The 16,945-nt window shown below is 54.5% G+C and overlaps 1 protein-coding gene across 1 annotated transcript in view; it reads left to right on the top strand.

Annotated features, from left to right (window-relative positions):
- LOC119095011 (protein tweety) overlaps nucleotides 1-16,945 on the top strand; it is a 50,916-nt gene that overhangs the window by 5,653 nt on the left and 28,318 nt on the right. Inside the window, exons 4-9 of the mRNA XM_037217917.1 lie at nucleotides 502-613; nucleotides 2,074-2,196; nucleotides 2,651-2,772; nucleotides 4,333-4,428; nucleotides 5,973-6,045; nucleotides 7,715-7,945. Of these exons, the coding sequence (XP_037073812.1) occupies nucleotides 502-613; nucleotides 2,074-2,196; nucleotides 2,651-2,772; nucleotides 4,333-4,428; nucleotides 5,973-6,045; nucleotides 7,715-7,945 (757 nt within the window). The remainder of the gene's footprint in view (nucleotides 1-501; nucleotides 614-2,073; nucleotides 2,197-2,650; nucleotides 2,773-4,332; nucleotides 4,429-5,972; nucleotides 6,046-7,714; nucleotides 7,946-16,945) is intronic.

A 16,945-nucleotide genomic window follows, 5' to 3' on the forward strand; every position in this document is an offset into this window, starting at 1 on the left:
CCGGCCGTTGCAACTAGTAGTGAGCTGATCGTCCGCTGGATGACGCGTATGCCATTTTCCGTGGAGATGGCGGCATGGACGGCATGGCCGAGATCTGCGATCCAAGTAAATGTTCGGCGCTTTCTCTATGCAGCGTCGCTGTGGTGTGCTGTGCTGTGCTATGCTGTGCTGTGCTGTGCTGTGCTGTGCTGTGCTGTGCTGTGCTGTGCTGTGCTGTGCTGTGCTGTATTGTTCCATGACGTGCTGCGCCGTGCCGTGCCGTGCCGTGCCGTGCCGTGCCGTGCCGTGCCGTGCCGTGCCGTGCCGTGCTGATGGTTATGATGTGGCTAGACTGGCGGTCTGACAGCCATCTCATCTGCCATTCATCAGTTATCCATCTTACAGCCATCTTCTGAAGCGCCACTCGCCAGATGCTTTACAGCCAGTGCGGTCGGCGCGAGATTCAGGGTTTCGGTCCGTGAGTCAGCTGTATGTGACTGTGTTTGTGCCCTGTGCTCGCAGTTTGGTGATTGCGGGCGGTTTCTATGGCAACCACACGCTGCACCAGGGCTCCACTCAGTTCGTGTCAGCCACGACGGATATCGCTAATACGTTCGACCAAGTGCGGAACCAGGTAAGAGGCAGTGACACTGCCTACTGCGGCTCCGTGCTCTTCCCTGAATTCTGTAGTTGCGTACGTTGACAGGGAACATGTCTGACTACTCGCTGGCGTCTGTAACGTGACGGTGCGCTGCATTTGGTACCTGTCAGCACTGTTGAGTCACTAGCCCTGTGGCAGTGGTTAAAGTGAAGTTCGTAGTAGTTAATGCCCGCTAGGCGAAGGTCCCCCCCCCCCCCCCCTCCCCCGTCGTCGCCGGGTCGGGTATCTCTTGCGGCCGTCCAGGCGCTTGAAACAGTGCTGTGGGTACGTACTCACGTAATCTGTGCTAATCGCCACGTTGTTGGAAGCATATGACGTGGATTTGTTCCCAGGAGATCGTTGTTGCTCTTTTCAAGTCACCGCATGATGTTTGCAGGCAGCCTGTTTTAAAACCTATGCCACCATTCAGTCCTCAGTGGTGGCATGATCGGGTTCCGTGCTGTGCCGTGTTGCTGTGTCGTTGCTGAATTGGCGGCATTGGAGCAGTCTCATTCCTGGTACACATATCGTTGACTTCCTCCCCCCCCCCCCCCCCCCCCGACTGCGTCCTCATGTGGCTATCCATCTGCTTGCGCTCGCAAGTCAAAGCTTGACGTCTTCCACGTGAGCCGCCATAAGGCTTTTTGTCCGTGCCGGATCTTCAAACTTGTTGCAGTTCGCTTGTAGTCTGACGGAGCCGCGCGTCGCCGGCGGGTCTACTTACCCTCTTATGTAATTTGATCTCCACGTCATCTGTCTGTGTTCCTATGCGTCCGCGCGCGCACCTACCGCGTGTACGCCTACACGCCGTTTGGGTGTATGTCTATATGCCATTTAGGCGTACGCCTACATGCCATTTGGGTGTACGCCTACGCGCCCTTTGGGTTTACGCCTATGCGCCCTTTGGGTGTACGCCTTCACGCCGTTGGGGTGTACACCTACACACCGTTTGGGTGTACGCCTATACGCCGTTTGGACGTACACCTACGCGCCGTTTGTGTGTACGTCTACACGTCGTTCGTGTGTACGCTTACACGCCATTTGGGTGTACGTCTAAACGGCGTTTGGGTGTACGCCTACGCGCCCGTCGGGTGTACGCTTACACGCCCTTTGGGCGTACGCCTGCACGCCGTTGGGGTGTGCGCCAACACGCCGTTTGGGTGTACGCCTATACGCTGTTGGGGTGTACGCCTACACGCCGTTGGGGTGCACATCTACACGCCATTTGGGTGTACGTCTACACGCCATTTGGATGTGCGTCTAAACAGCGTTTGGGTGTACGTACGTCTAAACCGCGTTTGGGTGTACCCCTGCACGCCGTTTGGATGTAGGTTCACACGCCACTAGCCAAACGCCTCCACGCCGTTTGGGTGTACGTTTACACGCCGTTTAGGTGTACGTCCACACGTCGTTTGTGTGTGCGCCTACATGTCATCTGAGTGTTGCTCGCGCAGACGCGACTGGTCGAGTCCAAGCTGCTGCGCGAGGTGAGCGTCAGCTCTCGCCAGCTGCAGCGGCTCTTCCTCTCGGACAGCCAGCCCAGCAACGCCTCCATCGTCGGCTGGCTCGACAGACAGGTGAGGCGGCGACGGCTGCCGCAGGCCGGCCGTGCCCTGGCGTTGCGTGATACGCGTCACCCGCTGCGTTCCTCCGACGATCGGGACAGGAGCGGTGTTAATCGATGCACTGGAAGGACGGAACTTGAGTGGCAGGCTCAAGGAACAAACGTCAAGCTCTGCTGAGAAAACGGCCTGATCACACAGCTGCCCATGCAAAGCATTGGAGATAAGTCGCTGGAACAAGAAAGCACCACCGCTACTGCTCTCGCCGTGTCATCGCGTAATTTACTGTCTTCATCATTTGATTATCCACCTTTTACGCCCTACTTTCTACAACGTAAAACACCCCAAACGTTTCTGTAAACGTTTGCATTACAGATATCTCACCGTGTCCTGTCTGTAAAACGCTTCGTTGCCGTATTTTGGCCTCGGAGCGGGCTTGGGGTAGAGTCAGAGTCGTGCTGTCCGCCAGATGTCGGTGGTGGACGTGAACGTCTCGACCAGCGTATCGGCGGTGCGGGGGCTGGCAGCCCGGCTGGAGAACGTGCAGGAGGACGCGCTGCCCGTCTACGTCCGACTCTCGGAGACCATCAGGTGGGCAGGGGAGGGGAGAGAAGACGGCCACAGCACCGTCAGGTGGGGAGGGGAGGGGAAGCAACTACAGCACCTTCAGTTGGGGCAGGGGAGGGGAGACGGCCACAGCATCGTCAGGTGGGCAGGGGAGGGGAGAGAAGACGGCCACAGCACCGTCAGATGGGGAGGGGGTGCGGAAGCAACTACAGCACCTTCAGTTGGGGCGGGGGAGGGGAGACGGCCACAGCACCATCAGTTGAGGAGGGGAGGGGAGAGAAGACGGCCACAGCATCGTCAGGTGGGCAGGGGAGGGGAGAGAAGACGGCCACAGCACCGTCAGGTGGGGAGGGGAGGGGAAGCAACTACAGCACCTTCAGTTGGGGCGGGGGAGGGGAGACGGCCACAGCATCGTCAGGTGGACAGGGGAGGGGAGAGAAGACGGCCACAGCATCGTCAGGTGGGGAGGGGGTGCGGAAGCAACTACAGCACTATCAGATGGCGAGGGGGTGAAGGAGACGGCCACAACGCCATCAGGTGGGGAGGGGGTGAAGAAGACGGCCACGGATTTAAGGGGACGCACGCGTAGGGCAAGTTAAAAGGACGAATTTATAGCGAGTGTTTCAGTTTTGTATGGTATTTTGAACTGAAATAGCCATCATGAAGACCATCATTGCAGTCCACAGCTTGAATGGCAAGGCTACGTGCTGTGCGACACACGCCCGCAAAAATGTGCATACTTTTTCGGGAAGGCTATTTCAAGGTCACCCAGGCAACCATTACGTCATAATAACGTCATTAAGATCGTGCCATTTTACTAACCACGCGGTGGTCAAGACCAAGAGAAATGTAATCGTCGAGTTGTTTTCATCTGGCGTTCATGAGCACGATTTCCAAATATAGCGGCCGTCAATTGACTCAATCAAGGTTGTGTAAAGTACGATGACGTAATCGAACAGTAACGTATTGAGTATTTCATCACGTTACGTATTTCATCACGTGACGTATTTCATCATGCCTGATGCTTGCTTCACTGTCTTCAAATGTGGAACATTCCCTTTAAGCGCGTTGCCAGGCAACTGTGCCCTTTGTTCGTATGCTGGCCTGTGTACGTCGTCTTTGTCCGGTCTAGCCTACTCACAAAGAGAACCGGAATCAGCCAGAAACACTTCGTGCTATTGCGGTTTGATGTTGCTTTGACGTAACCTGCTGCGAACCGGGTGCTCGCCTCAGCCATCAGATAACAAATGCTGCCTTTGGCCGAGCAATGCAGCATTTTTTTTCTTGATGCCGTGCTTTGTTTGGATTGATTAAAATCCGGACTCAGCTCGGCGGATTTTAGCAGAAGAGACAATGAAATTTGAGTTGACAGTCAAATTACGAGTTAATTGTTAAGTTCAGAGCATACAGTCAACTTGAGATATAAGGCTTAGATAGATCAGTTACCAGGAAGCCTTTGCAGAATTGTGTCTGTAGTAACTTTGTGCCAATCAAATGCGCGAATGTACTCAGTTAACACGATTGACCTGTTTTGCATGGCGACATTGGAAGCGACACGTGCTGACCTGACCTGACGGCCACCAGGTGGCCGGCTACCATGGGACTGCTGAGTTTGTTCGCCCTGGCCTGCCTGGCGCTGCTCATCGGCGTGATCCGCCACTCACGCTGTCTTCTTATCACGTGAGTATTCACCGCCGCAGAGCTGTGTACACAATCCTCACCGTCTGCTCATCTCGTGAGTATTCACCGACACACTACTGTGTACACAACCCTCACTGTCTGTTCATCTCGTGAGTATTCGCCGCCGCACTGCTGTGTACGCAACCCTCACTGTCTGCTCTTCTCGTGAGTATTCACTGCCGCATTGCTGTGTACACAACTCTTGCTGTCCGCTCATCTCGTGAGTATTCATTGCCGCACAGCCCTGTTCAGAACCCTCACTGTCTGCTCATCTCGGGAGTATTCACCGCCGCACTGCTGTGTACACAACCCTCACTGTCTGCTCATCTCGTGAGTATTCACCCCCGCAGAGCTGTGTACACAACCCTCACTGTCTGCTCATCTCGTGAGTATTCACCCCCGCAGAGCTGTGTACACAACCCTCACTATCTGCTCATCTCGTGAGTATTCACTGCCGCACTACTGTATACACGACCATCATGCTGCCTGCTCATCTCGTGAGTATTCACCTCCGCACTACTGTATACACGACCATCATGCTGTTTGCTCATCTCGTGAGTATTCACCGCCGCACTACTGTATACACGACCATCATGCTGTCTGCTCATCTCGTGAGTATTCACCCCCGCACTACTGTATACACGACCATCATGCTGTTTGCTCATCTCGTGAGTATTCACCCCCGCACTACTGTATACACGACCATCATGCTGTCTGCTCATCTCGTGAGTATTCACCGCCGCACTACTGTATACACGACCATCATGCTGTCTGCTCATCTCGTGAGTATTCACCGCCGCACTACTGTATACACGACCATCATGCTGTCTGCTCATCTCGTGAGTATTCACCGCCGCACTACTGTATACACGACCATCATGCTGTCTGCTCATCTCGTGAGTATTCACCGCCGCACTACTGTATACACGACCATCATGCTGTCTGCTCATCTCGTGAGTATTCACCGCCGCACTACTGTATACACGACCATCATGCTGTCTGCTCATCTCGTGAGTATTCACCGCCGCACTACTGTATACACGACCATCATGCTGTCTGCTCATCTCGTGAGTATTCACCCCCGCACTACTGTATGCACGACCATCATGCTGTCTGCTCATCTCGTGAGTATTCACCGCCGCACTACTGTATACACGACCATAATGCTGTCTGCTCATCTCGTGAGTATTCACCACCGCACTACTGTATACACGACCATCATGCTGTTTGCCCATCTCGTGAGTATTCACCCCCGCAGAGCTGTGTACACGACCCTCACTATCTGCTCATCTCGTGAGTATTCACCGCCGCACTACTGTATACACGACCATCATGCTGTCTGCTCATCTCGTGAGTATTCACCGACACACTGCTGTGAACACAACCTTCACTATCTGCTCGTCTTATAAGTGTTCACCGGCATATGCTATTTCACTATTGTGTTCACACGCGACTGTCGGCCGCGAGGTTGCGCTGGCCGCACCCGTCGCTGCGTCTGGAGCGGCTACGGCTTTGCCAGACGCTGAACGTCTTCGGCGTTGCAGGTTCTCGATCGTGTCTCTGCTGGCGGTCATCATCTGCTTCCTGCTGTCGTCGGTCCACGCCGCTGTGACGATGGTGAGTGGGGGCGCCCCGCCGCCGCCTCACCCCGCCCCGCCGCCTGATGATGTCAGCTCCCTGACCCAATCTCGCGAATGCTTGACATCTTGCTCCTAAGAAGGGACGCAATAAGGTTTGCTTTGCGCCTTATGACCGGTGACGCGAAGGCAGCCGGCGCCAATAACCACGCCGTCTCATGCTACGTGTGTCGGTAGCCAATATGTTGTCTTGCATTATCAGGGCAATTCCGCGTAGAGATGTCGATATGCTCCAATAGGGCTTCATTGGCTCGCACAGCTCGTATACAGAAAGATGGAGTGCTGGTGTACGGCGTTTATTGCTCTGCTCAAGAACCTTGAGTCAGGACTGTTATCCGCGTTGCGTACGTTTGACGTCATCTCAGTATCCTTCACTGCTCGAGCCATGACATGGGCGTGTGATTAAGTCTCGACGCCGAGCACGGGGACCATCATGATGGTCCATCAAACGCATTGTGATGTCATCTCGCGACGTGATCGTGACGTCATCTCGTACGTGATGGCGTCATGTCGCGACGTGATCGTGATGTCATCTCGCGATGTCACGGCAATGTCGTCCCGCGACGTGATGTTAAAGTCATCTCGCGACGATGTGGTGACGTCATCCTGCGACAACACGGTGACGTCCACTCGCGACGTGACGGTGGCGTTATGTCATGACGCGACGGTGACGTTATCTCGTGACGTGATGGTGACGTTATCTCGTGACGTGATGGTGACGTCATCTCGCGACGAGGCGGAGCGGTGCTGCCGCCTGTCACGTCCCGCGGGGCGCTGCGTGACCGGCCGGCGCGGACCCACTGAACTCAGCGCGACCCGGTGTCCGGTGTTGTCGCGTCGATGTGGCTGGTCTGATCTCGCGCGGATCTGCCACGTCCGATCCGCGCGGTGTCGACCGGGTTTGTCCCACCGTGTGACCCGCGCGTCCCGCGTGAACCTCTCTCTTCCGCCGAACGCCTCCGACCCGCCCGACCGCTCTGCGGTGTGGTGTTACGTTAATTCTGGATGCGGTGACGTCATGGCGCGACGCGGTTCTGACGTCACGCGCGCTACGTCATCACACTGTGGGTTAGACACTGGGCCCAGTTTGCATCAATATGAATCGGACCTCGCTGACGCCTGCCTACTAAGCGTTGATATTGCTGGCTGTAGCCTCAGTTGGAGCCACCCCTGCTGACCTCTGTTGCTTGACGCTGATTAGCCTCTTCGTGACGTCATGCCTAGACCGGCTGACCTTTGCTGACGGATGTTTGAACTGTTGAAATTGATGGAGCCCCTCGAATTGCAGTTAAAGTCATCGCCATGTTCAACTTTCGCGACTGGAACCCGTGTGACAGATTCACACAACGCACAACACCTTGTGCGTCATGTGTAGCCGCGTACGTGCGGGGTGTTACGTCTGCTATAATGTGACCTGACCCCTGTCCGTGACCCGACAGGCGGTGGGTGACCTGTGCGTGTAGCCGGTCGATGTTAGATCTACTCTAGTATGAGCTGATCCCTGTTCGTGACCCGGCAGGCGGTGGGCGACCTGTGCTTGTGGCCGGTCGGTGACTGACCTGACCCCTGTCCGTGACCCGACAGGCGGTGGGTGAGCTGTGCGTGTGACCGGGCGGTGACGGACCTGACCCCTGTTCGTGACCCGGCAGGCGGTGGGTGACTTCTGCGTGTGGCCGGACGCGGCCGTCCGGGCCGAGTTGCGGGGCCAGTTTCCGCCGGAGGTCACAGAGCTGGCGGTGGCTTACTACCTCAACTGCAGCCGGCCGCGCCACTCGCCGTGGTCGGCCGACCTGGTCGACGGACAGCGGCGCGCCGCCCGCCTCGCCGCCGCCGTCGACCGCGTCTACGGCGTGGCCGTCAAGTACTACCCGTCCCAGCAGGTGAGGCACGCCAGGCGGCCGGCCGGGCAGGGGGACGGGGACGAGGACGAGGACGAGGACGAGGACGAGGACGAGGACGAGGACGGGGACGGGGACGGGGACGGGGACGGGGACGAGGACGGGGACGGGGACGGGGACGGGGACGGGGACGGGAGATGGGGCCGGGACCGGAGCCGGTGGGGGACGAGGGTCAAGGACGGGGACGAGGGACACGGAACGGGGGACAAGGGACGGGAGACGAGGGACGGGGTGCCAGTCGGCTGGTCAGGCCGGGGGCCAGGAGACTGGAGAGACGGCGGACGGCAGGCGGCCAGACCGTCGGGTGTAGGGCGCGATGCGCGTGCTGATAAACCGATGTGGGCTGAAAGCTCCGATCGGTTGATGCTGATTGCCAGTTATCCCGCGAGTCCGAGTAGATTCCCTCGTATGAGACGCTTGTTGGAAAGCTTTCCTCATATAAGCATGTGATTCATTAAGGGGTCGTTTCAGTGTTTTGCTGTCTGAATAGTGTGTTTTGCTCTGTTTATTTTCATCTCAGCTGGCATGCTGTGATTGTGAGCGGCAACATCCGTGCAAGTGCTACAACTACCAAATATGTTTTTACACCATTGCATCATACCAAATACGTTTCCATTCCTATGAAGTTCCAAAAATCGACCGTGTAAGATATGCTTAAAGGAAGTTTACCACCTGAGAAATGTTAATTGGTGCACGAGATCAGTCGTTTGATTGACACTGCAAGGCCCGTTTTCCGAGTTTTAGGTTCAAAATCTAGCGCAATAAATTCACCCTAAATTCCGATCACCTTGATCGTTTGGTCAAGCACCATTCAGTACAATCAATCAGTGGAAGCAATTGCCAAGGACTGCAGGCGTGCATTCTTTATTTCAGCTTTTTTACCAACATGGTTATATCAGGCAAGTCATACTCGCTGAGTTTGATCACAGCCCGATAGTTACGCCGCAACATTTTGGTCTGGGGCTTGGGAAATGAAATGGGTCCGAGCAGAAGCCGATTTTTTGTACGATGCACTGATCTAATTTTTTAATCAGCGGTTTTTGTAATACTTGATAGCGTAGCTTTATCTTTTTCATTGGTTGTATTGTAGGTGTTTGCGCTGGGACCGTAGCCTATTGCATCACGAGATAACTTAGGTAACTTCAGATAAGTTAGCAGCGTGCTGTCGGGAGCTGGAGCACTCACTGGAAATGTGTTACCACTCGGGGAGTTAAATAAGTCACCGCTCGGAGAGTTTAACGAGTTGGGAGTTTGAAGAGGAGGCGAAGCCCGCAGAGCCGCCGTTACAGTTACAGGACAAGTGCTCGGGATGAGTATCTTCACAGAACGTGTATCTACGTGAACTTAGCATGTCGTTGGATTGCGCAATCAGTGCACCACAGTGTAAACAGTTATGGTTTCGCGAATCGCGTCGACTACGCTCCGATGACATGTTCTCTCCCGTTTTCTGCGGCCCTGCCCGGCCTTCGACGCCTTGCTCCGCGATCGTATTTTGCAGACTACGCTAATATAATGACTTGTGCACAGTTTGTTACGTAAAGGTGTCTTGATTTCGCTTTTGAAAGCTTTAATCGTTGCTTGGCATCCTTAGTTTTACTAGGCGCTGCCCCCGTACATAACAACTAAAGCATACCACCATTCCGGTTTTTCTCGGGGATGTCTCAGCTTCCCCGGTTATACTTTGCGTGGAGACGTAGCAAATATGTCGGCTACTCTGGCGACAGGCTTCCATATAATAGTGGCGAGTCAACTTTATGAAAGTCATATAATGCAATCAATCATTTGTGATCATTGTTGCTTTGGTGTATTGTTGACCGGGACTAAAAGCAATAAAGGATGCTATGAGCTTAGTACAGAGGGCTTCCGTGCTTTGTCGGAGAGATGGTCGTGTCCGTTGGAATGGAATGGAACTCAATGGAATTGAATGGAATGGAACCGTTGGAACTCAATAGAAGAGATGCCGATTGGTTTGCGTTAGTTCAATACCAACGTCATAATGCGTGCCTGCAGGACTTCCCGCTGAAATTCCGTACTGATCGTTCCAGACAATGCGCACCTCATATCAGGTCTGACTGGATGTCCCGCGCGATTCATAAGCCACCGTCTTATCTGTGCCCACGTCAGCCGCCTCACCCCCGCTGTTAAACTCACCAGAAGACGTCCTGTTCGCGGTATTTTTGGTCCCGGTATTGCACCACGGCTTCAACCGCTGTCCAAAGCCTCTGAAACGAATGGCTTGTGACTGGCGGCCTACCGCTGGCTGCTGGGATGCCGAGATGGCGCTGGCCTGTCGGCCGGTGACGTCAGCGGTGGCCTCCGCATGCCGACTGCCGATGGCTTCCATTGTACGCGAACATTCCGGCAGCGGCGACAGCACGACTGTGACCACCACGTGAGGTGGCGGTGTGTTCGCGAAGTGAAGCGTTTCTAGCCACGAACAGCCCGCGCCCGGTACTTGACGGGCGGCATTCTGGTAACAGAATGTCGCTAGTCGGGGCGAGCAATCGGACAGCCGGCACGGTTATCCTCGACGTTTGGCCATTGTACGCGTCATTCACACGACGCAGCAGCACGCGGTAGGCGGCTTCAAACATTCCCAATAGGGTGTCGGTGTTGATATGGTCGCATCTTCATATAAATATTGAGTCCAAAAATAGCGCACAAAACACGTATAATTTGGCTGAACCTGAGGACCGCGCAGCAGCGTACCAACGGATGAAACGCGATTAAGCACGTACGCCGAAAAACGCAGCAGATATCACTGCGCAGAAGAGCAGAGCGGGCACTTTACTTCGGACGAGATGCGTCAGGTCTTACCTTTTCAGACCTTATTGGTGATGATTCTCGCATGCTTGGCACCGGACAGCTGTTTTCATTGATGAGAAACGTAGGATTCACAGCCATTTACACACCACGGTGAACACTTAGCTGTTACGGGCGCAAAATGACCCTAGAAGTCGACGCGCTCTTAAACCCCAATCATCATCATCACTGCGCAGAAGAAGAACTTGGTGCTCAGACAGCGGTGCGCGCAAATAACGTGATCCCTATGTTACCGCCCAAGTCGTGCAGTAGCGCGGCTGTTAAGCGGATCGTCTGACGAACTAGAGGTACGGGGTTCGATTCCTTGCTATGCCCGCCCTTCCTGCCAGGGTAGTGGGAAGACGACGCGGTGTACCCTCAGCAGTTGTTGCGTCGTAAAGCCCCAGTCACAATGACCATTCGCGTATAGTTCTCAAAGTGACAGAGATGTGGGCATGTCGTGAGGATTACCATGTCGTTGTTTCCGTGAATTTGAGAATGGCACGCGGCCAACGCGCTAAGTTACGTCCTAACGGACTCGAGCGCATATGGACCCCTCTATGCAAGCGAGGCAACTCAACACGCACGGTACCAAGTCAAAGTTCGCTGCAAGGCATCCAAAGCATTGTAAATTCAAATAAACGTGACGCAGAATGTTGGCCGTGCAAAAGAATGCGCACGAGCAACTGCGTGTCGGTTGAAATGTACATGAAAAAGGGTGTAAACGTGGAAATGCAGTACGAAGAACTTTGTACGCATAGAAGTGTGATATTAACAACTGCGTCTATGAATTAAAGCGGGCGCGAAGAAATAAGTAACGAAGTAAAGCCCACGTAAATAAGTGCTATAAAAAGAATGGCGTATGCGCACGAAGGTTTACATATGCAACTATGGCTTTACGAACATTTGCCATACGCATATTTGCGGACACGAAGGCTTGCCTATAAAGAAGTCTGCGAGGACACATGTTGTCAGGGCTTGAAAACGAGGAATGAAAAACGAAGTTTTGTCCCCGTTTCATTTTCTCTAGTTTTCTGTTTTTTTTGTAATCTGATTATATCTGATCAGCCAGCGAGTTCGTTTCTTCTCAGTGCTGGCATGTTTCCCATCTTAGATGAGATAACGCATTATTCGTGTTGACTCATCACACCACTCGCTTGCGATGCTGTGCCGTGTTTCCCTGCCTCTCTGCTCTCCGCATGTCCCCCGTGCAGAGCCGACGCCCGCCGGTCTCCAGGCGAGGGCTGGAGCGGAAATTAGAGCCGAAGCTGGGGATCACAAGCATATCTTAATCTCCAGTGTCGAACGCTGTTGTCACGTATTTCCAGCAAACCCATTAGTCCCCGTAGCTGATTAATTGTCACAGTTCGCAGAAGGGATGATCAGCGGAGACTTCTGTGAAATGGAAGCAGCTGCGGGACAGTAACGACGACCCGTCGATTCGCTCCAGGGAGCCAGCTGCCGGGATAATCCGCTGATTAAACCATCGCGCACTTTGCTGTCGGGCTTGCGTCGCGTATATGCACACGGTGAACCCCGGTGTATTTGGATAAGTCATCCACGCGAGGCGATTGAGTACCGCGCGGCGGCGGCAGTGCGCTCGCACGTGCCGCCCGCCCCCTCCCTCTGTCACTTGTCGATGCGCAGTGAGGCACGTGTCGGTGCGACCCCCCCCCCCCCCCACCGGGCGGTCTCGCCCCGCATCCACGTGCACGTCGCCGCGAGCTGGGGTCCAGCGGCTGCGAAATTGTAAAAGTTGGCCGCCACGGCGCGCCGTTCTACTGTGACCTGCGACCACCCAGCGCGTGCGGCGTCCGCTCGGCAGCTGGGGTCCAGAGGGGTGGCGGAGGGGATGACGCGCGGCGTCGCCGCCCTCATGATCGGTCAGACTGCCGATCGCCGCCGACGCGGCGGGGGAGCCACCCGGCGCGGGGCTTTGGGGGACGCGGGTGGAGCCGGACGGATCGTGACGCCGGCACGGGCGATCGGATCGCCCCCCGCGCCTGAAGATTTGGTTCAGTTCGGCAGAACAAGTTGGAGCTGCGTGTCCGAAAATGCTGTTGAGTTCTGTGCAAGATATTGGAGCTGGCAGATCATGTTGAACTTGCAAATGGCGCCAGCGGTAAATGTCGTAGTTGGCCCGGTGTTTCTCTTTGCTGTTCGAAATGTGAAATGGTCGTTGTGGTCGTGCTAATACCCTGTCGCAGAAAGCACTCCTCTGGACGAGGCCTCTCGAATCCGGGGGAGGGGGAGGGGGAGGAGGGGAGGGACCTTGAACGAATCGGCGTTGCGGTGAGAGCGAGATTAAACCTGAGCTGTGGTTTCCATGTAACATAGGTACGCTGCCCCCCCCCCCCCCCTCCGCCCACAGGACTGCGTGATTCGGCTGCGTTGTGTGTTACGACCGTCAGATACTTCGTCAACGCTTCGTTGCGTGGGTACTGTGGCATGAGCAGCATGAAGAGGCATCGCAGTCACATAGATTTGCATCGCTTTGAAGCGGCTCTCTGGGCAGGGACACTTTGTCGGGAGGTGTCGGTGGGAGGGACCGTGTCTCTCAGTTTGTCGGGAGGTGTCAGTGGAAGGGACTGCCACTTTGTCGGGAGGTGTCGGTGGGGGGGGGGGGGGGGGGACTGTCCCTCACTTTGTCGGGAGGTGTCGCTGGAAGTGACCGTGCCTCTCACTTTGTCGGGCAGTGTCGGTAGGAGGGACTGGACCTCTTTTTGTCTGGAGGTGTTGGTGGGAGGGACTGTGATTCTCACTTTGTCGGGCGGTGTCGGGGGGGGGGGGGGGGGGGGGGACTGTCCCTCAATTTGTCGGGAGGTGTCGCTGGGAGTGACTTTGCTTCTCGTCGAGCTCGCAGTGTTCGCGTCTGCTACCTGTAACCGTCCGTTTACCAGCGCAACCCGACATTTGGAAATGTCAAGGACATCCGAGGCATTAAGTTCACAGCTGTTGGCTGGCAACAAGCCCACATGGCCCGAGGGGAGGGTTAGATAGTGTTCCCCACGCGCCATTGGGCCCGAATGCCATCAGACAGTAACCGTGAAATTGATCCTCGGCCAGCGGGAAAACCGCGATGGAAAATGCCGCCGGGCATGAGTCGCGATGGAGGCAATATTTCACGCGGTCAGTACACTGACCCCAGGCCACGCTCGCGTCCGCCACTGGCGGCTGTCAGTGCGCCGCATTGCGTTCTGCAGCAGTGCATAGTTTGCCCGTCGTGCTCAGACTTGTGTTCGGCTCGAGCTGAACCGTGAGTTGGCTCACGAGCCACCCGTTTTGGGGTGGGCCGCGAGCTGGGTCGGCTCGTTAGGGAAAGTGCCGCTTCGAGCCGTGAGGTGGATCACGTTCTTCGTAAATTCCGTAAGCGGAATCACGTGCCGATCTTTTCTGGCAATGTCCTGCTAGTGTATTGCCATGGTTCTGTATTATATTCTGTTCTGTATTATGCCTGCCATATACTGTATTGCCATGGTCCACTAACAGGACATCGCCAGAAAAGATCGGCACGTGACCATGACATACGGCTCATCTTCAAATGGTAGCAAAGGTAAACGCAGCACGCCTCATGCAAATTGACACATCATTTCAGAGTGTTAAAATGAACAACATGCAGTATTAGCTTAAAACTTCTCGCTAAATGACAAAGTTTGTTATTGTAATTTCTAAGCCGAAAGCATAGTCTTGTTGATTCTGAACTTAACTTTGCCAGATCTCAGTCAGGAACCAGCAGATATGACGTTGCACAAGCATCTTACATTTCTATATTCTGTGCCAAAACCAATGAGTTTATTTGTTATGTGTAGTCCTGTGGGGACTATACATAACAAAGTGACGTTATATATATATATATATATATATATATATATATATATATATATATATAATCATGAGGCTCACGAGGCATAAGGGAACGAGTCAGGACTGAATCGGATCATTTATTTTGCAAGCCGCGTGAGTCATGAGCCAAATGGTTCAATACAAACAATGAGTCTGAACTAAGCTGAATCAAAAAATTTGGAACAGCTATGAGTCATGAACTGAATCGGATCTCAAAATCTGCGAGCCGGTTCTGAGCTGGCGCCAAAGAAAACTGAGCCGAACACAAGTCCAGTCGTGTAACCGCGGTTGCAATGCGGTTGCTCCAACAGGCGAGCAAATAGCGTACCCCGCGGCATGCCTGCTGCTCCTGCGGACGCTGCCCCGGAACTATGTTGCTTGCCCACTGTTTTTACGGATAGCGGACTCTGTCGCGTGCCCGCTGTTTCGGCAAACAGCGGACTCAGTCGCGTACCCGCTGTTTCCACGGGCAGCGGACTCTGTCGCGTGCCGGCTGTTTCTGCGAACAGCGGACTCCGTCGCGTGCCCGCTATTCATGCGAACTGCGGGCTTCGTCGCCTGCCCTCTGTTCCGGGCCGCTTGCTCACCCAGTGCTGCTTCCTTGTCGTCTTTGTTTCGCCAAATTGGCTGCATTTCATTCTCGGCCACCGAGCATGCCCCGCGAATGGGCCAGTGCTGTCGCCTGATGCGCATGGCTGGGGGAATTGGGCCAGTGCCGTCGCCTGGCTTACATTGCTGGGTGAATTGGGCCAGTGCCGTCGCCTGGCGTACATTGCTGGGTGGATTGGGCCAGTGCTGTGGTCTGGCGTACATTGCTTGGTGAATTGGGCCAGTGCTGTCGTCTGACGTGCGTTGCTGGGCGAATTGGGTCATTGCTGTGGTCTGACATACGTTGTTGGGTAGTCCGAAATGTGCTCCTGACTGCCTCTGGGCCTGCCACGCACTTCAAGCCGGGCGCATTTGCAGGGTAGTCAACTTTGGCGAGGTCCGATCAGCGATTTGGCAGTCTCTGGTACGAAGTCATGTTTAGTTCAGCAGGCAGCAAGCCATCTTCCCGATAGGAAAATATTACCGGCGAAATACATTAACGGAATAAAGTACCAGACAACCTTTCCGGGATGTGTACTTAAAGCGTGCATTGGGTTGAAGTATTGGCACCCGAGGGAAGTGAAATAGTCCGCATGGTGGAAATTTAAGATTTATGGTGCAAAAATTTATGGTGTAAAATTTATGGTGTAAAATTTACCAGTTCTTCATGTGACTACATCGCCGTGGGTTCAGGATGGGGGACTGCTGTTCATTTCCTCGGCCATTCATGATATATCTCCCGTTTCGCGAGGGCTTCCAAGGTTAACTATGTTAGTTTTTTAACATGTTTGGAAAATCCTGCGCGATTTTTTCCATAGCATATAAAATATGCTAGGGATATAAATTTATTCATTTTTAGATATAAGTTTATTTTAATATCATATTTTAATACATAATTTCTAGATGGATAGGTAGGTACAAAGGTCGGATGGATTGTACCCAGTCGTTGAGTGGATGTTCCGCCAATATATCCATCAAGCCAGGACTCCATACACAAACAGATTAGTCACCCACCCAAAAACATCTTAACACAAAGAAGGAAAAGAGCATGCTGGGGCTGTGGAGATCGGCAGCACACTTTTTGCTGCAATTAGCCCTGTTACACAAGGCCGTCCGGAGGCGGCTGAGCTTGTACATCCATGCCTTGGGTTTGTTTACCATGGACTGAACTCTGTGTGCGACAGAAACCTGTAACTTTAGGTTTTCGAGCATTCAGACTGAACTTCAGACATTACGGTCGGTTTGAATTCCGCGAAAAAAGCAAGCCGTATCTTTAACACATCTGCATCGCAATCGATTGTCAAAAATTGCGTAGTCGGTGAAGCGACTCTCAAATAGTGTGTGCCGCTGTGCCGCAGCAAGATCTTGTCCCCTATTTCATTATTTTGATTTCGAAGTGCAAACACATTTGCCACAACGAACGAACGAGCCAATCGACGAGCTAGAAAACCCCTGCTCGATGCGCCACCATTCGGAGGCCGGGCCTGCGGCGAGGCGAGGCGAGGAGAGGCGAGGCGCAAGGCGCAAGGCGCAAGGCGCAAGGCGAGGCGAGGCGAGGCGAGGCGTCGTCGGTCAGCACGCAGGCTGATGTTGTGGGGCACTCGGTCGGGGCTCGGGCGTTTGACGACGACCGCGGGCGAGGCGGCGGCGACGGGCGGGAGGGATCTCCCCAGTGGGATGCCACGGGCACGGCGGCGCGGAGCCCGCCGGGGTGCTGGTGCTGCGGTCCAGTCACGAACGACTTCCTGT

This window comes from Pollicipes pollicipes, unplaced genomic scaffold (assembly GCF_011947565.3).
Source record: "Pollicipes pollicipes isolate AB1234 unplaced genomic scaffold, Ppol_2.1 Scaffold_4219;HRSCAF=4965_pilon_pilon_pilon, whole genome shotgun sequence".
In the NCBI taxonomy this organism is placed as follows: domain Eukaryota; kingdom Metazoa; phylum Arthropoda; class Thecostraca; order Pollicipedomorpha; family Pollicipedidae; genus Pollicipes; species Pollicipes pollicipes.